The sequence below is a fragment of the Oryctolagus cuniculus genome, chromosome 7 (assembly GCF_964237555.1).
Source record: "Oryctolagus cuniculus chromosome 7, mOryCun1.1, whole genome shotgun sequence".
NCBI classification, from domain to species: domain Eukaryota; kingdom Metazoa; phylum Chordata; class Mammalia; order Lagomorpha; family Leporidae; genus Oryctolagus; species Oryctolagus cuniculus.
Genome location: NC_091438.1, coordinates 43,374,676 through 43,394,546, shown reverse-complemented (window position 1 = coordinate 43,394,546; position 19,871 = coordinate 43,374,676). Strand labels below are relative to the sequence as shown.

At 59.4% G+C, this 19,871-nt stretch overlaps 3 protein-coding genes across 4 annotated transcripts; 2 read left to right on the top strand and 1 right to left on the bottom strand.

Annotated features, from left to right (window-relative positions):
- The first annotated feature begins 5,218 nt into the window (after positions 1 to 5,218).
- EFNA1 (ephrin A1) lies at positions 5,219 to 13,941 on the top strand. Of its 2 annotated transcripts, none has more exons than XM_070077597.1 (5): positions 5,219 to 5,289; positions 11,464 to 11,759; positions 12,630 to 12,695; positions 12,846 to 12,896; positions 13,054 to 13,941. In XM_070077597.1, the coding sequence occupies exons 1-5, from the start codon at positions 5,234 to 5,236 to the stop codon at positions 13,164 to 13,166; spliced, it is 582 nt and encodes a 193-aa protein (XP_069933698.1). In that variant the 5' UTR covers positions 5,219 to 5,233; the 3' UTR covers positions 13,167 to 13,941. The 2 variants fall into 2 exon arrangements, with proteins under 2 accessions (XP_069933698.1, XP_002715379.2); XM_002715333.5 differs by lacking the exon at positions 5,219 to 5,289 and adding an exon at positions 7,754 to 8,351.
- A 900-nt stretch (positions 13,942 to 14,841) lies between these two features.
- Positions 14,842 to 17,780, top strand: SLC50A1 (solute carrier family 50 member 1). The gene is made up of 6 exons (XM_051858601.2): positions 14,842 to 15,046; positions 15,354 to 15,431; positions 15,539 to 15,662; positions 16,183 to 16,344; positions 16,540 to 16,659; positions 16,741 to 17,780. Exons 1-6 carry the CDS (start codon positions 14,967 to 14,969, stop codon positions 16,840 to 16,842), a joined length of 666 nt encoding a protein of 221 aa, XP_051714561.1. The 5' UTR covers positions 14,842 to 14,966; the 3' UTR covers positions 16,843 to 17,780.
- Positions 17,459 to 17,774, bottom strand: DPM3 (dolichyl-phosphate mannosyltransferase subunit 3, regulatory). Its single transcript, XM_008264357.4, has one exon. It carries the CDS (start codon positions 17,772 to 17,774, stop codon positions 17,496 to 17,498), a length of 279 nt encoding a protein of 92 aa, XP_008262579.2. The 3' UTR covers positions 17,459 to 17,495.
- Positions 17,781 to 19,871: the final 2,091 nt, after the last annotated feature.

Here is a 19,871-nt window from a genome sequence, read left to right as displayed (position 1 = left end):
GGGGGCAGAATGAGGAACAGCAGGAGGGAAGAACAGCCCCCGGGGGACCGAGCCACTATCACATCTTCCCCTCACCCCTGCAGGTGCAGGGCTCCTCTGGGTGTGGGATGCCCTTGGCCTACCATTCCCACCAGGGAGCCCCCAAAAGCCATGTCCCACCTATGTCTCTGCCCCCTCCCCCTGAACCTCAGAGCTCTCAGCTGCCATGCCTTATGGCTTGCACAGCATACCACCCGGTTCAGCCAGTTCTTACGTTCCTGGGCCTCCTCCCCACCAGCTCTGTATCCTGAAGACACCCCTCTCCATTGGAACCATGTGATAAGAAACACAAGCTACTTCCCCAGGCTCAACCCCGGGTGCCTTGAATCTGTTATTTCATTTGCTCCCTCTAATAATCTCATGAAGAAAGAGAGCCTTGCCCCCATTTTACAGATGAAAAAACTAAGGCTCATAAAGGTTAAAGCACATCCCCAAGTTTCCACAGGTGGGACCCAAACCCAGCTCTCTGCACAGTGCTCCTCTTCACAAGCTGCCTTATCCGGGATCCCCTGTAGTAACCAGGAGGAGCTGGTATCTGGACAGCTACCTCCTGCAGGGACACGCCAGGGCAGGCTCAAGCCCTGGGGGGCTGCATTGCGAAGCTTGTACCACAGACTCCCTCCAGTCCCCTCCAGGACCTTCCACCTCCCCCGCTCCCCTGCCAGGGGGCTCTGGTTCTGGAAGGAGCTGCCGCTTTCCCAATCCCTTCCTCTCCCTTCTCCAGGGCGCTGGATCCATTTGCTCACAGCACACACAGCCCCCTGCCTGGAGGGGAAGTTTCCTCTCTCCCGGGGCGGGGCCACCAGGCAGGGAGCTGCAGAAGGGGCGCCTTTGGGGGCCGTCTGAGCCTGGGCCTCCTCAGCTGCTCGGTGGGTGCCACAGCACCCGCCTCTGCCCACCTCACAACACATGGGGGTCTGTAAGGACGAAAGGGCCGGTGATAAAACACGCCACTGAAAACACGGCAACATCGTAAAAGGTTACACAAACGTACAGGATTCCGAGCTGGGCTGTAACCTCTCGAAAACATTCGCCATAAAAAATTACAGAGCCATGGGAAAGAGGCAAGGCGGGTGCTCGCTCCAGAGGCGGAACTTCGGGGGCCTTTCTCTTTTCTTGTGTTTCCATTTTCTGTAACGGTCACGTATTTGTTTCTGTAATTAGGGGGGAAAGTTATATAAAAGTTTCTGCTTCTGAAATAAAGGTGGCTGACTTGCTGCTCCTCTGCTGTGTTAGAGAGAAAGACTCAGGCTGCCTGGACGGTGCCCAGCTCTGCCCTGCTGGGTGCAGCCCCCCAGCCCCCAGCACAAGCCCACTCTTCTTCCCCACCTGGGGGCAAGGGCAAGTCCTTCCCGTGAGCCCCCGCTCCCCACGAGCCTCACTTCCAGAGCCGCCGCCCCTGGCCTCCTCCTGCCTCTCCTAGGAGTCCCACTGGACCCTCCAACGCCACACGTCTCGCAGACAGTGGTCACCATCACCCAAAAGCCACGTGCCCCTGCTTCCAGGCTAACAAAATCCGTGCCTTTGGGGAGCAGAGCAGTTGCAGGGTTGGGGGACAGAGGCCTCTGTTCAGCGCCAGTGGGCGCTCAGTTTCTCCTTCTCAGGCACAGTGGAGACGGGGCCCAGGGAGCTGGGGATGGAGGGGGAGTTAGCTGGGACCCAGCCAGGGACTTCCTCCCTCCCTCCCTTTCTTTTAAAGGTAACCTTTTTATTTTGTATTTTATTTATTTGAAAGGTAGAGAGGGGGTGAGTGTTGCGAGGCAGCTGGCTAAGCCAACGCTTGGGATGCCTGTATCCCATATTGGAGTGCCTAGATTTGAATCTTGCCTCCTCTTCCAATCCAGCTTTCTGCTAACGTGCACCCCAGGAGGCAGCAGATGATGGCTCAAGTGCTTGAGCCCCTGCCGCCCGTGTGGGAGACCCAGATGTAGTTCCTGGCTCCTGGCTTCATCCTGAACCACCACTCCTCAAATGCCCACAGGGGCAGGCTGAAGCCTGAAGCCGGAACTCAGTCCAGATCTCCCACACAGGTGGCAGGGACCTAAGCACTCAAGCCAACACCTGCTGCCTCCCAGGGTGTGCATTAGCAGGAAGCTGGAATCGGAAGAGGAGCGGGATTGGAGCTCTTCTGGTGTGTGATGTGGGAGTCCCAAGTCGGGTCTTAACCTTGTGCCAAATACCCGCCCAGAGGGGAGTTTCTTTCCAGAGGAAGCTTGAGAGAAAACCCTTCCTCCTGTGGCCCGTGTAGCTTGAAGGTGGCTGGGGCTGAGGCAGCGATCTGATCTCGTAACCAGGGTGGTGAGGGCGGGAGAGCGGAGAGCGCTGGCTCTTGGACCACACTGTCGAGCTGCAGTTCCAGGCTGCTTGTTATGGGAGAGAAGTAAGTCCGGCTGTTTAAACTGCTGGTAGCTAAATATTCTGGGTTTTTGCAGCCAAATCACTCCTAATTAGCACGATGCACACTTACCCTCCCTGCGTCTGTTCCTATGCTCCATCTCCTGTCCGGAAGCAGCACTTATGCCCCCACACCATCCCAGACTGCCCCCTGCCTCAGGTCCAGGGCTGGGGACAGCCCAGCCCTGTCCTCTGCCCCTCCCCTGCCCCAGGCACTCCTCACTCCCTCTGGACCTCCTGCCGTGCAGGTCTAACCAGCCCCTACCTCTGGGCTCCCTCCCCACCCACATTCTACTCACCTCAGTGATTTTTCCAAAATGCACATCTGATTGTGTTTCCTACTCCAGCAGCTGCGGGCTACAGGGTAACGCTCCACATCCCGTCCCGTGGCCTTCACACCGCCTCTGACTCACCTGCCTCAGAGCACCCACCATACTCTGCCGCCCTCCACCTGTGTCCTCTGCTCCTTAGTCCCTGAATGTGAATGTCTGGTTATCCTCTAAGGCCCATTTCAAAGACCCCCCTCCCCTAAAATCCCCCTCCCATCCCATATAAACAAATGGACAGGCTTGTTAGGCCACTTCCATCTCCATTTGAGCTCTTATCTTTTATTCTAATGATGCACCTGCCAGCAGACCAGGCTCCTTCGGGGCAGGGATGTCTTTCCTAATCCCCAGGGCCTCGCACAAAGGTTGAGATGAGCGATTAGGAAGCAGCAAGCAGCACCTCTGGGTAGAAACCACAGCCGCTGGTCAGCCCTCCCTTCTCCTTCCCATTCCCTAGCATGCCGCCTCTTCTTCCCCGGGAGACTTCCACCTTGTCCCCACTCAGCCCACTCCTGGGTCGGATGTCAGCAGGGGCAATTTCAGGTCACCCTGACCTTCAGTAAGACAACTGGAATAGGGAGAAGCTCTGTCAAAAGCTCTTCCACGATCCACGAGAGTCTCCAAATCCAGAAAGGTGGGTGGCCATGGCCACGCGGGCCCCGAGGGGCAGGGCCTTGCCTGCTGTCCTGCTTGAAGTCTGAGCGCACAGCCTGGTCCCCGCAGGTGTTCCACAACTACTTATTGAGTGGAAATCAATTACAGGGTTATTTCTAAGAACCAAGCAGCCCAACCGCTCTGCAGCTGAGGAGCTGGGGTGCAGAGGTATTCGCCCGTTTCTACCCTGTTCATTCCAACACTCACTCTCTGAACTATCTTGCTGCCCCCTTAAGAAGGCTCTTTACCAAGGCAGCATTTGGCACATGGTTACGATGCTGCCTGGGACACGTGCATCCCATATCCCATATCGGGTGACTAAGTTCAGACACAGCTTCACTTGCAGTTCCAGCGTGCTCATTCTCCTCTCTACCTTTCAAATTAATCAGTTAATTTTAAAAGTTTCAAAACTCATCGTTTATGGAGTGGGCATTTTGCCTAGTGGCTAAGATGCCCGAGTCCTATATTGGAGTGCCTGGGTTCTAGTCCTGTCTTCTCCCCCCACCCTTTTTTAAAAAATATTTATTTATTTATTTATTTATTTATTTGAAAGGCAGAGTTACAGAGAGGCAGAGGCTGAGAGAGCGAGAGAGGTCTTCCATCTGCTAGGTCACTCCCCCAGAAGGCTGCAATGGCCAGAGCTGTGCCGATCCGAAGCCAGGAGCCAGGAGCTTCTTCTGGGTCTCCCACCTGGGTGCAGGGGCCCAAAGACTGGGTCCATCTTCCACTGCTTTCCCAGGCCATAGCAGAGAGCTGGATTGGAAATGGGGCAGCTGGGACTTGAACCAGTGCCCATATGGGATGCTAGCACTGCAGGCAGCAGTTTCTCCCGCTATACCACAGTGCTGCCTCCCCTTAATTAATTTTTTGAAAGATTTATTTATTTGAAAGTCAGAGCTACAGAGAGAGAAGGAGAAACAGAGAGAGGTCTTCCATCTGCTGGTTCACACCACAGATGGCCGAAGCAGCTAGGGCTGGGCCAGGCAGAAGCCAGGAGCTTCATCTGGGTTTTCCATGTGTTCAGCAGGGGCCCAGCTCCATTAACAGGAAGGTGGTTTGGAAGTGGAGCAGCCAGGACAGGAACCGGTGCCCATATGGAATGCAGGCGGCCCCTTTATCATCTTCATCACAAGGCTGGCCCCTATCTCTACTTCTGACTCCAGCTTCCTGCTAATTTGCATCCTGAGGGGCAGCAGTTGATGGCTCAGGCAGTCAGGTTCCTGCCACCTGTGGGGGAGACCTGAAAGTAGCTGGGTTCCTGCCATCCACATGGCATTGAGCACCTGGCTCCTGACCTGGCCATTTTTGGCATTTGGAGAGTGAACCAGCAGATGGGAGCTCACTCTCTTGCTCGCTCTCAGGTATATTTTGAAAAAAAAAAAAAAAAAGTATTGTTGGCAAAGAGTTTATAACATAGGAAAACATTTTGTGTTCCCACGGTTAAAGGGGGCAAAGACGCACACAGTTGAAATGCGTCACATAGATCACATCTTCTAAAGCCAACAGAATGGTTGGCAGGCGACAGGTGCACATGTCAGCGTGGCCAGCATTGCCCTTCCCCCTGCCTCTCCTGTGCTGTTTTCTAATTCCCGAAAAATGTGCACACCTGAGTAATAAAGTGGGAGCTGTACACTGATTTTCAAAATGACCTTGAGTGAATGTGGCAGGGGAGGCTCCAAGCTCAGGCTCAGTCCCTCCTCCTGCTGCCTCACCCCATTACCCAGAAATGCCCTCTAGGGCTGAGCCAGGTGGCCTTCCCCACCCCAAACCGCAGAGCACCCGGCAAGCTGTCCAGGAGCTGCGCCTGCTTCAGGCTGGAAATGCTGCCTCCAGGCTGGCAGTGCCCCCCGCAGACGGGCAGCCCCTCCCTCCAGCGGTAAGGCCTTCCTCAGGGCACTCACAGGGTTAACCCTGCCTCTCAGGAATCCCCAGAAAGGACTCATGGTGGGAATTTCAGACAGACAGACGGACACGTCAGGCAGCTGTCGGCACTGCGCACAGATGTTTGCCTGGGGGTGTCGGTGAACCGCTTCTCACCGCAAAGAGTCTCGAGCTCAGACCCGCCTGGGCAGGCTGGCGGCTGGGCCCGGGAAGGGGCCCAGCATTGGGTCGCTGGCGAAGTCTGCGCGTGCGGAAGTCCCCCTCTGCAGTCCGCCTGGATCGCACCCGGCCTGCAACTCTGCTCTCGGTCCACCAGGCGTCGCCGCGGCTGCGGGAGGGCTCAGGGCACCGCGAAGGCGTGTGGGTCTTCAGGTCCGGGCCACAGCATTTCACAGCCTCTCTCTCATACTGGTGGCTTGTCTATTTCCCCCACTGCTCCAGGGGTCCCCGAGGGCAGGGATGGGGTCGCAGATTCACCCTCACTCTCTCGGTGCCCATCGGGACACCCGGCACCTGGATGCGCCCCATTCGGGCTGGTAACAACCCTAGAACCCACCAATACGTTGATCGCGGAGCTATGGGCTCAAGGCCTGAAGGGGGAAAGTCGGCAGGAGGGCTCTGTGTCCTCCACCCCTCCTCCACCCTAGACGCAGGCAGGGCGGGAGCGGACGCGGCCCCGCCAGCCTGGGCCCAGCGAGCCCGAACCTGCCCAGCCCGACCGGCGCAGCGCGGGACCCCACACGTACCCGGGGCGTCCCGGACATCAGAGGAACCATTGAATCCAGAGCAAACCCGCCTGCTCCGGGGGGCAATCTCGGGCCACCACCGCCCCTCCCCTCTCCATCTTAAACTCCTCTGCTGGATTCCTTTCAGAGTAGCCGACAGAGGTTAAGCACCTTTGCCCAACACTGATTTCACTCGCTCAGCGAGTGTCCTCCTCCCATTACCATACATGGCTAGGCGCTGGCTGTACGACAAGGAACAAACCAAAAACCCCTGCCCTCATAGAGCGTGGAGTCTGCGGATCCCACGAGCTGGGATGGGGCACTCCGGCCGGGGGAACGTGAGAGGCCGACAGCCAAGTGTCCACCCAGGTGAGCAAAAGGCGCGTGAGGTGCCGCCCTGGGGCAGGTAGACTTTGGTCTCCGCGGGAGGGGTGGAAGCAACGTGGGACTGAGCACGTCGCCCCGGGGCAGGTGCGCACAGGAGTGGCGGTGTGCAAACCCGGCCCTGACCTGGCCACAGGGTTACCTGGCCATGCACCTACTTGGCTCTGGGTAAACACTCGTATTTATCGTAAGCCCGGGCCTCCTGCAGACTGAGCCCTTGCGGGCGCGGAGGAGGCCAGCGGTGGCCCTCCCCCGGCTCCAGGCTCCTCCCTGGCGGGGTCAGCGCCGGACTTGCCGCGGCGTCCGGATCTGGCGTAATTACAGGGGCTTGTCGCCAGGCCTCGCCGTAAAAATAAATAAATAAATAAAAGATGAACTGGCCTGGGAACCGAGAAAGCTGGGCCCCGCCGGCCAGGGGCCCCAGGTCCGCGGCTTTCCGCGATGCGCAGCCGCAAGCAAGGGCCGACCCAGGACGCACACGCCCTCCCAGCACCGGCCAGGGGCGCGCACACAACCACACATGTAGCCGCCCCGCTCACACTGACCGCGGCGTCAGGCTCTCCGGCTGCAGGCACTCGCGAGCCTAATCAGACACCTGCCCGCCCTCTCCACCAGGGAGCCGACACCGCCCGCCTCCCCCTCTCCAGACAGCAGCAGGTCCCGGCGGGGAGAAGAGCCCCGAGAGCCGAATTCCAGCGGCTTTGTTTACACGGCGCGCGGCTCTTGGGGCCCATCTGACTGGGAGACTCGCTCGGACGGGGCTGGAGCCCGCGGCGCGCCAACTCCCCTGCCCCCGACTCGCGGTGCGCGGGCATCGGCACACGCAGGTGGCAGTTTCACACCGTGCTACACACTTGCGCGCCACCACGCGCACCACACACGCCGTACGTACTCGTGTGGGTGCAGTTTGTCACCCTTCGAAGGGCACACGTGTGTTGTCTCTCTCTCTTTCTCTCTCATACACACACGCGCGCGCACACACACACACGTCAGCGCCCTGGGCACAGCTAGAAGCAAGGACGGAGCCCTCGTGAGCCAGGGCCCCGCGTGTTCCTCCCGCGCACGGGCACTGATGAGCAACAGCACCCTTAACCCTGGCCGCACACGTTACACACTTGGTCACACACAGCGCAGCGCTTTCTTCCCGGCATCCAGGCGATGACACAATCTCCAGAACAAAGACAACATTGACAAACCCAACAAAAACAAACAGCCGCGCGCGTGCGTGTGTGTGTGTGTGTGTGTGTGTGTGTGTGTGAAGGGGCAGAGCAGCGCCGAGCCCGGGGGTGGGGTGGGGTGGGGTGGGGGCTGGTACTGGGGCGGCTGTGGGACGCGGGCGCCAGGCCTGGGCGTGCGAGGCTCCGGGGAGCTGGCCGCCGAGCAGCACCCTCACACTCTGCGGGAGCCGCGCTGACCGCTGCGAAGCTAGGTCCCGCGCCCGCGCGCTCATTGGCCGGCACGTGCGAGTTCGCCCTCTTCTCCCGAACGCTGCTGCGCGCCCGGTGCCATCAAGCCGGAACGCTTCGCTCAGGCCACCGAGTGAACGGACACGCAGCTCCTGGGCGGGACTGTGGAGGCCGAGGGGCGCGCTTCGCTGCCCCCCCAGCACCCGGGCCTCCTCCCGCCCCGGCCCGCCCCTCCTCCACCGCCCCAGCCCCCACCGCCCCGGGGCAGCCGCGCGCCGGGCGGGGCGGGGGCGGGGCCGGGTGTCAGGCGGCGCCGGCCCAAAAGGCGGAGTCGCGCGGCGAAGGGGCCAGAGCTGTGAGCGCGGTGCCGAGTGCGCCGCGGAGAGAGCCAGCGGGAGCCCGGACCCCGAGGAGCCCCCGTGCCCGCCCGGCCCGGCCTGGCCCCGCGCTATGGAGTTCCTCTGGGCCCCACTCCTGGGTTTGTGCTGCAGTCTGGCCGCTGCGGACCGCCACACCGTCTTCTGGAACAGTTCCAATCCCAAGTAAGCCCCGAGTCTCCCGCTGGCGGCCTGGGTGCCCGGCTGGCACTGTCCTCCCCCGCTCCCCGGCCAGCCCCTGACCTGAGCTTAGGAGAGAGACCAGAGGCGGGAAGGAGCCTGCAGTTTTCCCTCCCCGCACTTCACCCTCGTTACCGGGAGCACCCCACCCCGGGGCAGGAACCTGCCGGTCTGCTTGCACGGGCGCTGCCTCTGCCCTCTGGCACCCCTCTCACTTTGAGGCGAGGGACCCTTGCTGCACAGTTCCTGCCTGGAGCAGGGACCATCCTCCCTGGCGCCAAGGCCCTGGTCCTAGATCCCCCACCCCACCCCCGGTGAAGACCTCAGTGCCCCTCTCCACGGGTCACTGGGACATCCTCCCGTGCTGACAAGCAAGAGCTGCCTGATGGAACGTGGAGAGTGAGCACAGTGCTCAGGGTATCCGGGAAGGAGGTCTTGGGAAGGGCTGGGCTGTGGGGTATTAAGCATTCCTGGTGCATTGAAGACGACCCTGGAGAGCCCCCCTACAAGGGGTTCTTGGGGCTGACACATGCATGGGTAGGTTGAGGGAGTCACCTGTTTTTGAGGTTCAGGTAGTAGAACTGAAGAGATGGAGGGAGGGGGAGAGGTGAAGGGGAAGTTTCAGAAGGAAGGAGTGTGGTGCAAAGGATTGCAAGGGGGCGCTGGGCAGGAAAGAGTTAATTTCTCCTGGGCAGGTTTAGGGCTGTGAGGCAAATGGCACTGGGAGGAAGACGCTCTGTGGGACCTTTTGTTCTTGCCCTTGAGTTTTCTGAAGTTACGGGAACAGTATTTGCGGGGATGCAGGGCGGAGCAGGGAGGGAAGGGGCAGGCAGTTTGGGGTCACTAATCTTGGACACCCCAAGCCCTGGCTCGCCTGCCCCCCACCAACTCCCTTTGAGAAAAAGACTGTGCCCGCCTCCTCGCACCCTGTGGCATTGCCTGGTGCAGGGTTCGGCTGTCTACAGCTTGTTGAGGAGGGGGAGCTGGAGAACCAGCTGCCAAGCCCAGAGAGCAGCGCCCCCTGCCCCACCTTGGTCACCCGGCCGGCCCTCCCCCTGCCTGCTCCTTGCCGCCTGCTCTTTGCCTCCTTGACCCAGTGTCTGGCCTAGTAGTGGGAAAGAGCAAAGTCCCTGTTTATGCCCATGCCAGGTGTTGGCTGGAGGAGGCGGAGGGGACAGGAAGCCGTGAGCAGGGAGGGGGGAACCCTGGGCTTTTCCGTTCCCAAGCTCCCAGGTTTCCTCTCTTTCAGGAAGGAGCCTCTTCCTTGCCCCCCTCCTGCCTCTCTGCCGCTGCTGCCCCCCTTCCCCCACGGGGAGCAAGAGTGAAATCAGGGCCCAGTGGAGCAGATTGCTGCCCCATGGAGGGGGCCTGGGGGTCCCCACCACGCACAGCCTCTGCCCTGCCCCCCTGAACACACACACACAGCCATACTCCAGACTAAAGAGAAGCCAGTCCAGAGTGGAGTCCATGGGCAGCCAAGTCAGCCCCAGCTTGGGGGCAAAGATGAGGTGGCAGTAGCTGGGCGGGTGTGAGGCTGGCATCAGTGACTCAGGGCAGTGGGCATCGGCCCTGGGATCTCCAGGCCCCAGGCAGGGGCAGCATCAGGAGCAGGGTGGTGCCTCTGGGAGCCAGCCCTGGCCAACTTGGTGCTGGAAGAACAGAGAGACAGGCAGCCTGCCCACCGGCACCTGCCTGCTGCCTTTGCCTGGGGGTCCGAGTGCAGCACGAGCAGGTGCGGTGCCCTGTGCCTGCCGTCCCGGAGTCCTGGGGGCTGGCCACCCTTGGCATTTTCACAGGATCTCCTGAGCGCCAGGGCGGGTAGCAGAGGTGGAGGAGGCATGAGTCAGTGCCCGTCACGGGAACAGGGGAAAGACGCCAGGCCCAGAGCTGAAATACCTGTTCCGAAATGGCTTCTATGTTTATCTCTCCAGAGAGGAATTTTAAAAGCCTCTCTCTGCTCCTCTCTCTCCTTCCCCTGGGGTGGGGGAGGGGCCCTGTGAGGCAGCAAGCTGCAGCCAGGCCAGGCCTCTGCTGGCTCCCGGGGCCGAGCTGCCTGGGCGGTGTGTGCCCACCTCCCCCGCCACCCATGCCCAGCGCTTTGGCCTGAAGCAAGTCAGCAGCCAGGTCTGCCGGCTCTCTAGTTGGCACTGCCTGGGGGAGTCCAGACTGCTGACCAGCTTGGCGAGCCAAGGGGAGGCACTTTCCCCCAGGAGGACCCCACCCCGGTGGGGAGCCAGGTGTCTGGAGCTGGGGGAGGGGCCGGTGGGCAGTCAGGCTGGAGCCTGTGGGGCTTGGCGGGATTGGGCTGGGGGAGGGGAGCTGGCTCCACCTTGAGAGGAGAGGAGTGAACTGTCTCTGTTCTGAGAACTCCTGCACTTCATCCCAGGGGGCGGGGTGGGAGGGTGGGGGTGTGGCTTTTGGAGAGGAAGGGATGGGAATGTTTTGGGGGTGCCGGAGGACCAGGAGACCAGGCTATAAACATGAGCACTAGAAAGGGAGATTGGACTGAATTGATGGGCGAGATCTGACTTGGGTTATCTGTGGACCTGGGCTTGGGCCCGGGCTTGGGGGAAGTGAACTGGGCCCTGTGTGGTTAGGGAAGCGTGAGAGGATGAGGGAAGTGAAAACGAGTGTGGGAGCCGAGCCTGCGGACTCCAGGGGACGGGGTTCCTGGAACCCCAGCTGTAGAATGGTCCAGCTCGGTCTCTCATGGAGGCTCCGTGGCATTTAAAGGAGCGACTGATAGAATAGATTTGCGGAAATATTTCGGGGCAGAAGACAATGACGGGTGAGCTACAGAAATGCTCAGAAGCCCATCCCTGGGCAAATACGGGGCCGGTAGGGTGGTTGTGGGATGTGCCGTGGTACCTGGAAGGTACTGAGTGGCTGCTATTTGGGGGACTGGTGGGGAGGATGCTCGAAGATGGTGGCAAGATACGAAACAGCTCAAGATCAGTAAATATTGGAGGTGGGTATTCTGGAGAAACCGTTGGGGGATCCAGTGAGAAATGTGAGGGGGTCACGGAATCCTGTGGAGGGCCCATGGCTGTGGCCCGGCTGCTGACCGCCTGCTTTTGCCCCTTCTGCGCATGCCCAGGTTCCGGGATGCGGACTACACCGTGCACGTGCGCCTGAGTGACTACCTGGACATCATCTGTCCGCATTACGAGGACAACTCCGTGGCAGACACCGCCATGGAGCGGTACACACTGTACCTGGTGGAGCATGAGGACTATCAGTTGTGCCAGCCCCGCTCCAAGGACCAAGTCCGCTGGCAGTGCAATCAGCCCAATGCCAAGCACGGCCCAGAGAAGCTGTCTGAGAAGTTCCAGCGCTTCACACCTTTCACGCTGGGCAAGGAGTTCAAAGAAGGACACAGCTACTACTACATCTGTGAGTGCCCAGGAGGGCACAGCGGCCTGGGGTGGACATGCCGGGCAGGGGCCCCTCCCGATCCTGACTTCTGCTTTCATTCATTCACATCACAGAAGTAGAGTGTGTCCTGGGCATTCTGCTTGGTGCTCAGAGATAAAGAGAACCCTACACAGCCCCTGTCCTCAGGGAAGCAGGGCTGGAACACACACAGGCCGGCATGGTTAGACTCACGTGTGATGTGGCAGACTTAAGCACAGGGCCTTGGGAGCCCCAGGCCTGTGCACCTGCCAGGCTAGGGGGCTCAGGGCAGGCTTAGTGGGGAAGCAGAGAAGCTGGCCAAGGACAGAGGGACACATGCAAAGGACATGTGACATTTCAGGGAACTCCCTGTAGTCATCCAGGTGGAGCGGGAGGGACATAGGCAGTGGACGGAAGGGAGCTTGGAGAAGTGGACAGCACAGATCATGGGGGACCTGAGAAGTGCTAAGGAGTTTGGGCTTTGTCCTGAGAGCGGTGGGGAGCCCTGAGTGGATCTTAAGAGCTGAAAGATGAGCTCTGTGGTACATAGGCAGGGGTAACATACAGTGGTCCAGCTAAAGGGGAACACACTTGAAGGCCTCGCCCAACTTCAGGCTTGATTGAGGGAGTGAGGGTGGAAGGTGAGGACGGACAGGGTCGATGGTTTTTACCACTGCTGAGAGCTCAGGCTTGGTCTGAGGAATGGGAGGATGGGTGGGAAACGGGCAAGAACTGAGGAGGCTAAGAACCAGAGTTAGAAGGAAGAGAGGAGTCGGAAAGGCAGAGGGAGCCAAGAAAGCAGGCCCGGAGGCCTTCGGGCTTCTTCCAACAAAAGTTCCTTCCTTAAAACCTCGTGGGTTTATCTTGCAGCGAAACCCATTCACCACCAAGAAGACCAGTGCTTGAGGCTGAAGGTGACCGTCAATGGCAAAATCAGTGAGTGTCAGGGTCCTGGGGCCTCCTCCCTCCATCTCCAGGCTGGGCCTGCTCTAGTGTTTGGAGATCGTACAGAAACCTCACTGCCCTCACCCCGCTCTGCTTCTCAGGAGGCACAGTCCCTGACCTGCTACCTCTCTTGCCTTTCAGCTCACAGTCCTCAGGCCCACGCCAATCCACAGGAGAAGAGACTCCCAGCAGGTGGGTAGATGGAGCCAACTGGGCCCTGGGCACAGCAAGGAGTCGGCTTGTGGAGGTCGCATGAGCAGGTGGCTGCTGCGCCCGGCAGGGGCTGGGAAAGCTCTGCTGGGCTGGGGGCCACTGCTAATAGTGGGGCCTTTGCCCTCTCCTCTTGCAGATGACCCAGAGGTGCAGGTTCTACATAGCATCGGTCACAGCGCTGCCCCCCGCCTCTTCCCACTTGCCTGGGCTGTGCTGCTCCTGCCACTTCTGCTGCTGCAAACCCACTGACGGTGTGCGCCCCATCTGGCTCAAGGATTGGAACTGGGCTGAGGGGGCAGGGACAGGTACCCTCACCTGTCCTGGGGCCCTTCCCGAAGCCCAGCCCTGGGAACCACTCCCACCACATGCACAAGCTGCCACCCAGCAGCCTCAAAACGGGTCAGTATTAAGGGTTTCAACCCAAAGGAAGTCAACCAGCCTGGCAGGGCATTCCCTGCCTCCACCTCAGAGTGATGGAGAAAGAAGTGGGGACAGCCCTTTCCCTGCCAACTGCTGCCTTTAAACCAAAGAATCAAGCTGTGCAGACATGACCCCTTAAGAAGGGCACCGTGGGAGCCGAGCTGGAAGGGCCTTGGACCCCTGCAACATGGACGCCGAGCTTGGCCAAGATGGCTCCACGCAGAGAGTCAGGATGCCCAGGTGAACTGACCGAAGGAAAAGGGAGCCAGATACAGGAGAGGCAGCCACGCTTGGGCTGATCCTGTGTCTGCCAGCAGGACTTCCGCCTGTGGAGCTGCCATGGAGATGCGTAGCCAGGCACTGCCTTGTGCCCAGCCTGGGGCAGCACTCCCCAGAGCTGGGCCAGCAGGGGGCTGTGCCAACCTGTTCTTAGAGTGTAGCTGTGAGGGCAGTGCCCGTGTGTATAGTCTGCCTAGAGTGTGGCAGGGCCCACATGTACAGTACCTGTATATAGACTCGCCGCGTGTCTGTAATTTCTACAACTGGAGGTTTTTTTTTTATACAATGTTCTTTGTCTCAAAATAAATGTGTTTGGTTTTTTGGACGTGCTTTTCTGCTCCTGCATAGTTGCTTACTTAGGGCCAGTGAGTCCAGCTACGTGCCAGGCTCTGTCCTGCACCAGAGGAAGCTGCGGTTGTATCTCTGTCCCTCCGTAGAATACGTGCCCCTCACCAGGGCCCGGAGGGCTGGCAGGGAGGGGAGAGCTCCCCAAGGCTCCCTGCTCTGGACAGTCTTTCCGTCCAACCCGCGACCCCACCCCCGCCCCCTCAGCGCCTGGCTTTGGTGTACCGTCCAGGCACTCATCCAGGCACTCATGCTGTCCCGGTGAGTCAGGGAAGCTGAGGCGTGCGGCGCGCCCCACAGACGCGTGGGAGGCTGGGGGGGAAAGTTCCCAGCAGCAAGTAACTTGTACCAGGGAGCCGGTGTTAGGGGCTCTGGTGGATTGGCCAAGTCATCGTAAAGTTGGCCTTGTGGCTGAGGAGGGAGGGCACTGGACGAGGGAAGGCTGGGTGTTTCCTGGCAATCCCTGTTATTTAGGGGCGATACCGGGAAGAGGCGGCGGGATACTCTGGGGAACCGAGGTTCTGATTTGGAGCTCTGGATTGGAGGCCGGCTGAAGTCTGGTTAGGTCAATGGTTTGTTTTGAGGTCTACCGCCTAGCATACGTGCCCATGGGAACACAAGAGTCGAGGCTGGGGGTGGTCTAGGACCAAAGGGACACGCAGAGTGTGAGAGCGTTGGGTGTGAGGGACCAAGGAGCCCCAGGTGAAGGGGCTCGACCAGGACGGCGAGGGCAAGGCCAGGAACCGGACCACCGGGCGCCTGCAGCCAGTCGGCCCGACAGCCGAGGGCGCGCGGATGGGAGGGGGCCCGGCTTCCGGTCCGGCGCGCTACGGGGGGCGGGGCTCCGGCTCAGTTTCCGGAGGGACGGGCTGAGCGCGCGGGGGCGGAGCCGTGGCGCGAGGGGCGGGGCGGGGCGGGGCTCCGGCGTCACGGACTCTGGCGTGGCTGAACCTGCCGGCGTCCCGTGTCCGGCGCCCAGCGGGCGCGGGATCCGACTCTGGCGGGATGGAGGAGGGCGGCGTGGTCGACTCGCTCCTCTCCGGAGCTTGTGTGCTCTTCACCCTCGGAATGTTCTCCACCGGCCTGTGAGAGCGCGGCCGGGCTGGGCTGGGGGCAGGACCAGGAAGTCAGGAAAGATGGGACCGAGACTTGGCCACAGCCCCAAGTGGGCTGCGTCCGGAACATGGGGTCAAAATAGAATCTGAGCCTACTGAGGCCCAAGGGCGAGGCTGGTCACTCGGCCTGAGGGAGAAGACAGGGCAACTGGGTGGGCGACCGGGGGAGGGGTGTCTGTGGTTGCCTGGGGAGGGTGACAGGCATTGCGGACCCCCCCCCCCAGCACCCTGGTTCTTGCTCCCCACACCTCACCCCTCCCTTGGGGGCCGCTTACAGCTCGGACCTCAGGCACATGCAGATGACCCGGAGCGTGGACAGCGTCCAGTTCCTGCCCTTTCTCACCACGGATGTCAAGTGAGAGGGGCCGTGGCTACCTGAGGGAGGTGGGGGAGGGGTAGGCAGGACGGGTCCCACTCCCACACTCAACCTGCGGGCCTTGTCCCCCCACCCCCACCCTGCAGCAACCTGGGCTGGCTGAGTTACGGGACCTTGAAGGGAGATGGGACGCTCATGTTCGTGAACGCCGTGGGTGCCGTGCTGCAGACCCTGTATATCTTGGTGTACCTGCACTACTGCCCTCAGAAGGTAGAGGCCCTGCGGGGACCCACCTGGCTACACGCCCTGCCCCGCTGGCAGTGCAAACACTCCTTCCCGGAAGGCTGTAACGGACTGCACTCAGGCCCTTTCCTGGAAGGCCCTCCAGCCTTGCAGTTCCCCGTCCTCCACGAAGGCAGCCTTCTGGGATGCAACACGGGGCCCAGGTTCCTGCAGGGCTGGTAGTGCTCGCCAGCCTGGGGATGCCTGGGCTGCCCCGAGCGCAGGAGAAAGGGCTTTTGTCTCTGAGCAGGGGCCAGTGCCCGAGAATGCCACGATTAGCTCTGCTTCCCCAATCACACAAGCACTTGTTAAGCTACTCCTGTGTGTGCCGAGCTCACAAAAGGAGATCCCTTTCGTTCCCCTAGGGGCCTGCAGTGCTGCATGGCCAGGCCCACAAAGGCTGGCTTCCCCATTCGAGCCTGGGACAGGGCAGAGTGGATGGATTCCAGCAGGGAGGTGAGGCCTGCTCCTGGCACAGCTGGGAGTAAGCGCCCTCTCTCCCCTGCAGCGCGCCGTGCTCCTACCCACAGCATCGCTGCTGGGGTTCCTTGTCCTGGGCTATGCCTATTTCTGGCTCCTGGTGCCTGACCCCGAGGCCCGGCTTCAGCAGCTGGGCCTCTTCTGCAGCGTCTTCACCATCAGCATGTACGTCTCACCGCTGGCTGACCTGGTGAGTGGGGGTATCCATGGGGGGGGCAGGCTCCCACGCCCAGAGACTGCGGTTTGTACGCAGAGGAAGGGGCAGCCCTTAGGCTGAAAGGAGATAGGTAGTACAGGCAGGTGAGGAGAGGTTTGGCGACTCCTAGGCAAGGTGAGAACTTTAGGATGTGCCTGGGCCAGGAGTACCCGTCATCCTTTCCCACAGGCCAAGGTCATTCAGACCAAATCAACAAAACGACTCTCCTTCTCACTCACAATTGCCACCCTCCTTACCTCTGCCTCCTGGTCCTTCTATGGGTTTCGACTCCGAGATCCCTACATCATGGTAAGCAAACTGGGGATGGGGTGACGGGCGTGCAGGGTGGGACACTGGCTCCTCTCCTCACGGCAGCTCTTACGATTTCAGGTGCCCAACCTTCCAGGAATCCTCACCAGCTTTATCCGCTTCTGGCTTTTCTGGAAGTACCCACAGGAGCAAGACAGGAACTATCGGCTCCTGCAGACCTGAAGCAGCTCACCTCACCCCTTATCGCCAGCCGGATACCAAAGAGAGCCCCTTGGTGCAGCCGGCCCTCTGACCCGCTCTGTGGGTGCGGCGGGTTGTGGGGCGACGGCTACTTTGCAGTCAGAGGGCTCAACGAAAGAGCTTTACTGAGACGCTCAGGTGGGACCCGGGAGATGAATCACGTTTATTTTTTAAGAGAAATTACCTTTTTTTTAATTTTGAGGTTGGGGTGATTTTTTTAGAATGTGCCTTAAAATAAATTGTTCTCCACCCCTGTCAATCAGAGCTCATTCTTTATCCATGATTCTCTACCTGCCTGGCTTGGTGGAGGGCAGGACTGACTCAGAAAGGGAGCCTGAAAAAACCATGGGGTTGGGAAGGCCTCACAAAGGGAATCAGGCTTCAAGAGGGGCTTCTAGGCAAGGCTAAAGGCCCGGGAAAGCGAAGGGGCGGCCCGTCCTGAGAGACCTCGAGAAGGGCCCTTCGCCTCCCTTGGAGCACACGGGGAGCCACCCGATGCAGAAATATGAAATAGAGGCTGGCATGGTTCCGCCACCAGTCCCTTCTCCCCCGCTGCCACCCAGACATTCCAATTTCCATGCCCTATACTCAAACACAGTTAGAAAATGAACTGCCTTTAATGGGGGGGAGGGGGGTCAGAAGCGCAGCCCTCGGCGCGCTAGGTCGGCTCGGGCCTCCTGGATCTGGCTCTGCAGCTCTCGAGCGGCGTCCTCGCAGTCGTGAAACGTGGCCACGCGATAACCCACAGTGCCCAGGGCGTAGCAGCCGGCGGACACCAGCAGGTAGGCGGGCAGGGGCCACAGGACCTCCCGGAAGGCAGAAGGCAGCTCCAAGCCCAGGGCTCCAGTGGTCAGAGCCACCCAGGTGGAGCCCAGGAGCGCCAGTCCCCAAAGCCACTGCGCTAATTTCGTCATAGTCACTGCGAGGAGAAAAAGAAAAGTTGAGGGTCCTTGCCTTCGCCACCCCCGCCTCGCCCTCCATTCAGCCCTTCTACCCAGCCTTACCGCGGCCCCGCGTCTCCTCTTCCTGGCGCCGCACCGGCGTCAGCGCCCGGAAGTTCCCCGCGGCTGACGCCCCTCCTCCGCGCGGCCTTCTGGGAGTTGTAGTTCTTACGGAGGCGCCCAGTCCTTCGTCTTGATACAATGTGGAGCCGACTCTGCGCAGCCAAATTTTGAGTCTGGGTCTGGAGGATCCTTGGCGCTGCTCCTCTCCCTCGGACCGTGCTCCAAGGTGGCGTGGGTCTTGAGGAAAACTTGAACACACCCATAATCGTTGCCACAAGGTGGAAAGAAAGTATCATTTCCCTTAAACTCAGTTCTCCAATGCAGAAATCCCATTCACTCACGGAGTCATTCATTAGAATCTTCAGCACTGTGATAGACTTGAGAGGTAACAGAGAGATCAGGAGGCCTGGGCCAGGCGAGGGAAAGCAGTCAGGGAAACAGATGGCTTCATGGCTGACCATAATGCCTTGAGATGTGTGTTTGCACACAGGTTATTAAGTTTTGGAAAAGAAACGCAGAGAAGCAACACATACAGCTTGGAGCCAGAGGAACAGGGATACAAGAAGTTCAAGGACAGAGAAATTACTGATGTTTAAGGCTGGCAGAGGTGGGGGACTCGATGTGTAAGTCCCACGGAATCATTTGGTCTGGCTCCGCCAAGGCAACGGCAGGTAATTTCAATACATCTGCAGCAGGTTAATTGATTTTTAAAGATTTATTTATTTATTTTAGAGGCAGAGTTACAGAGAGAGAGAAAGAGAAAGAGATCTTCTATCTGCTGCTTCACCCCCCAAACGGCTGCAATGGCCAGGCCTGGGCCAGACCAAAGCCAGGAGCCAGGAAGCCCATCCAAGCCCCGACGTGGGTGGCAGGAATCCAAGGACTTGAGCCGTCCTCCACTGCTTCTGGGGTGCATTATCAGGAAGCTGGATCGGAAGTGGAGCAGCTGGGACACAAACCAGCACCCATATGGGATGCTGGCACCACAAGTGGAGGTTTAACCTACTATGCCATAGTGCCAGCCACAGCAGACTAAATTTTTTTAAGCTGATAATTTTGTATGGCCCACAAAGGATGTTATAAATATCCACAGGGCCCTTGGCAGAAAAAAAGCTTCCCCACCCCAGGAGGTGCTGACAGCAGGTCCACATTTTTCTTTAAGAGTTATGGGGATGGATAGCAGTGGAAGATGGCCCAGGTCCTTGGGCTCCTGTGCCCGCATGGGAGACCCGGAGGAAGCTCCTGGCTTCTGGCTTTGGATTGGTGCAGCTCCAGCCTTTGCAGCCAACTGGGGAGTGAACTAGCAGATGGAAGACCTCTCTCTCTGTCTCTACCTCTCTCTGTAACTCTGTCTTTCAAATTAATAAAATAAATCTTAAAAAAAAAAAGTTATGAGGATGGACTCATGGTTACTACATAGAAAACCAAGTAAAGGAAAGGGTCAGCAGTTACCAGCTTCAGGGAAAACAAAGAGGCATAAAAGAAAGGACAGGAAAGCGACAGGAGGCCAGTGTGGAAGGCTACTTGGAACACAGGTTTATTGCCTTGTGGCGAGCGGGAGCGCGCACTGACAACCAACAACCAACAACCATGGGGCCACTCAGAGAGCCGCGGGGAGAACAGGGTCACTGCAGGACACCGGAAGAGTTTGCCTTCAGGGAGAACTCAAATGAAGCAGTGGGGTTTGGTTTTGTTCTCTGTAATTTACTTTTTCAAGATGTAGAGACAGATAGAGAAAGAGGTCCCAGCCACCAATTCATTCTCTAAAGGCCCACAAAGCCAGGAAGGACATCCAGGTCTCCCTTGTGGGTGGCCAGGACCCAACTATTGGAGCCATCACCTGCTGCCTCCCGGGGGTGCCTTAGCAGGAAGCTGGAATTGGGAGCAGAGCTGGGACTCGAACCAGGCCCTCCGATACGGGATGCTGATGCCTCTCTTCCAGCTCCTAAGCCTGGCTAACAGCTTGCCACTAAAGTAGTGTTTTAGAAGACCTGAGGTAAGCATGTT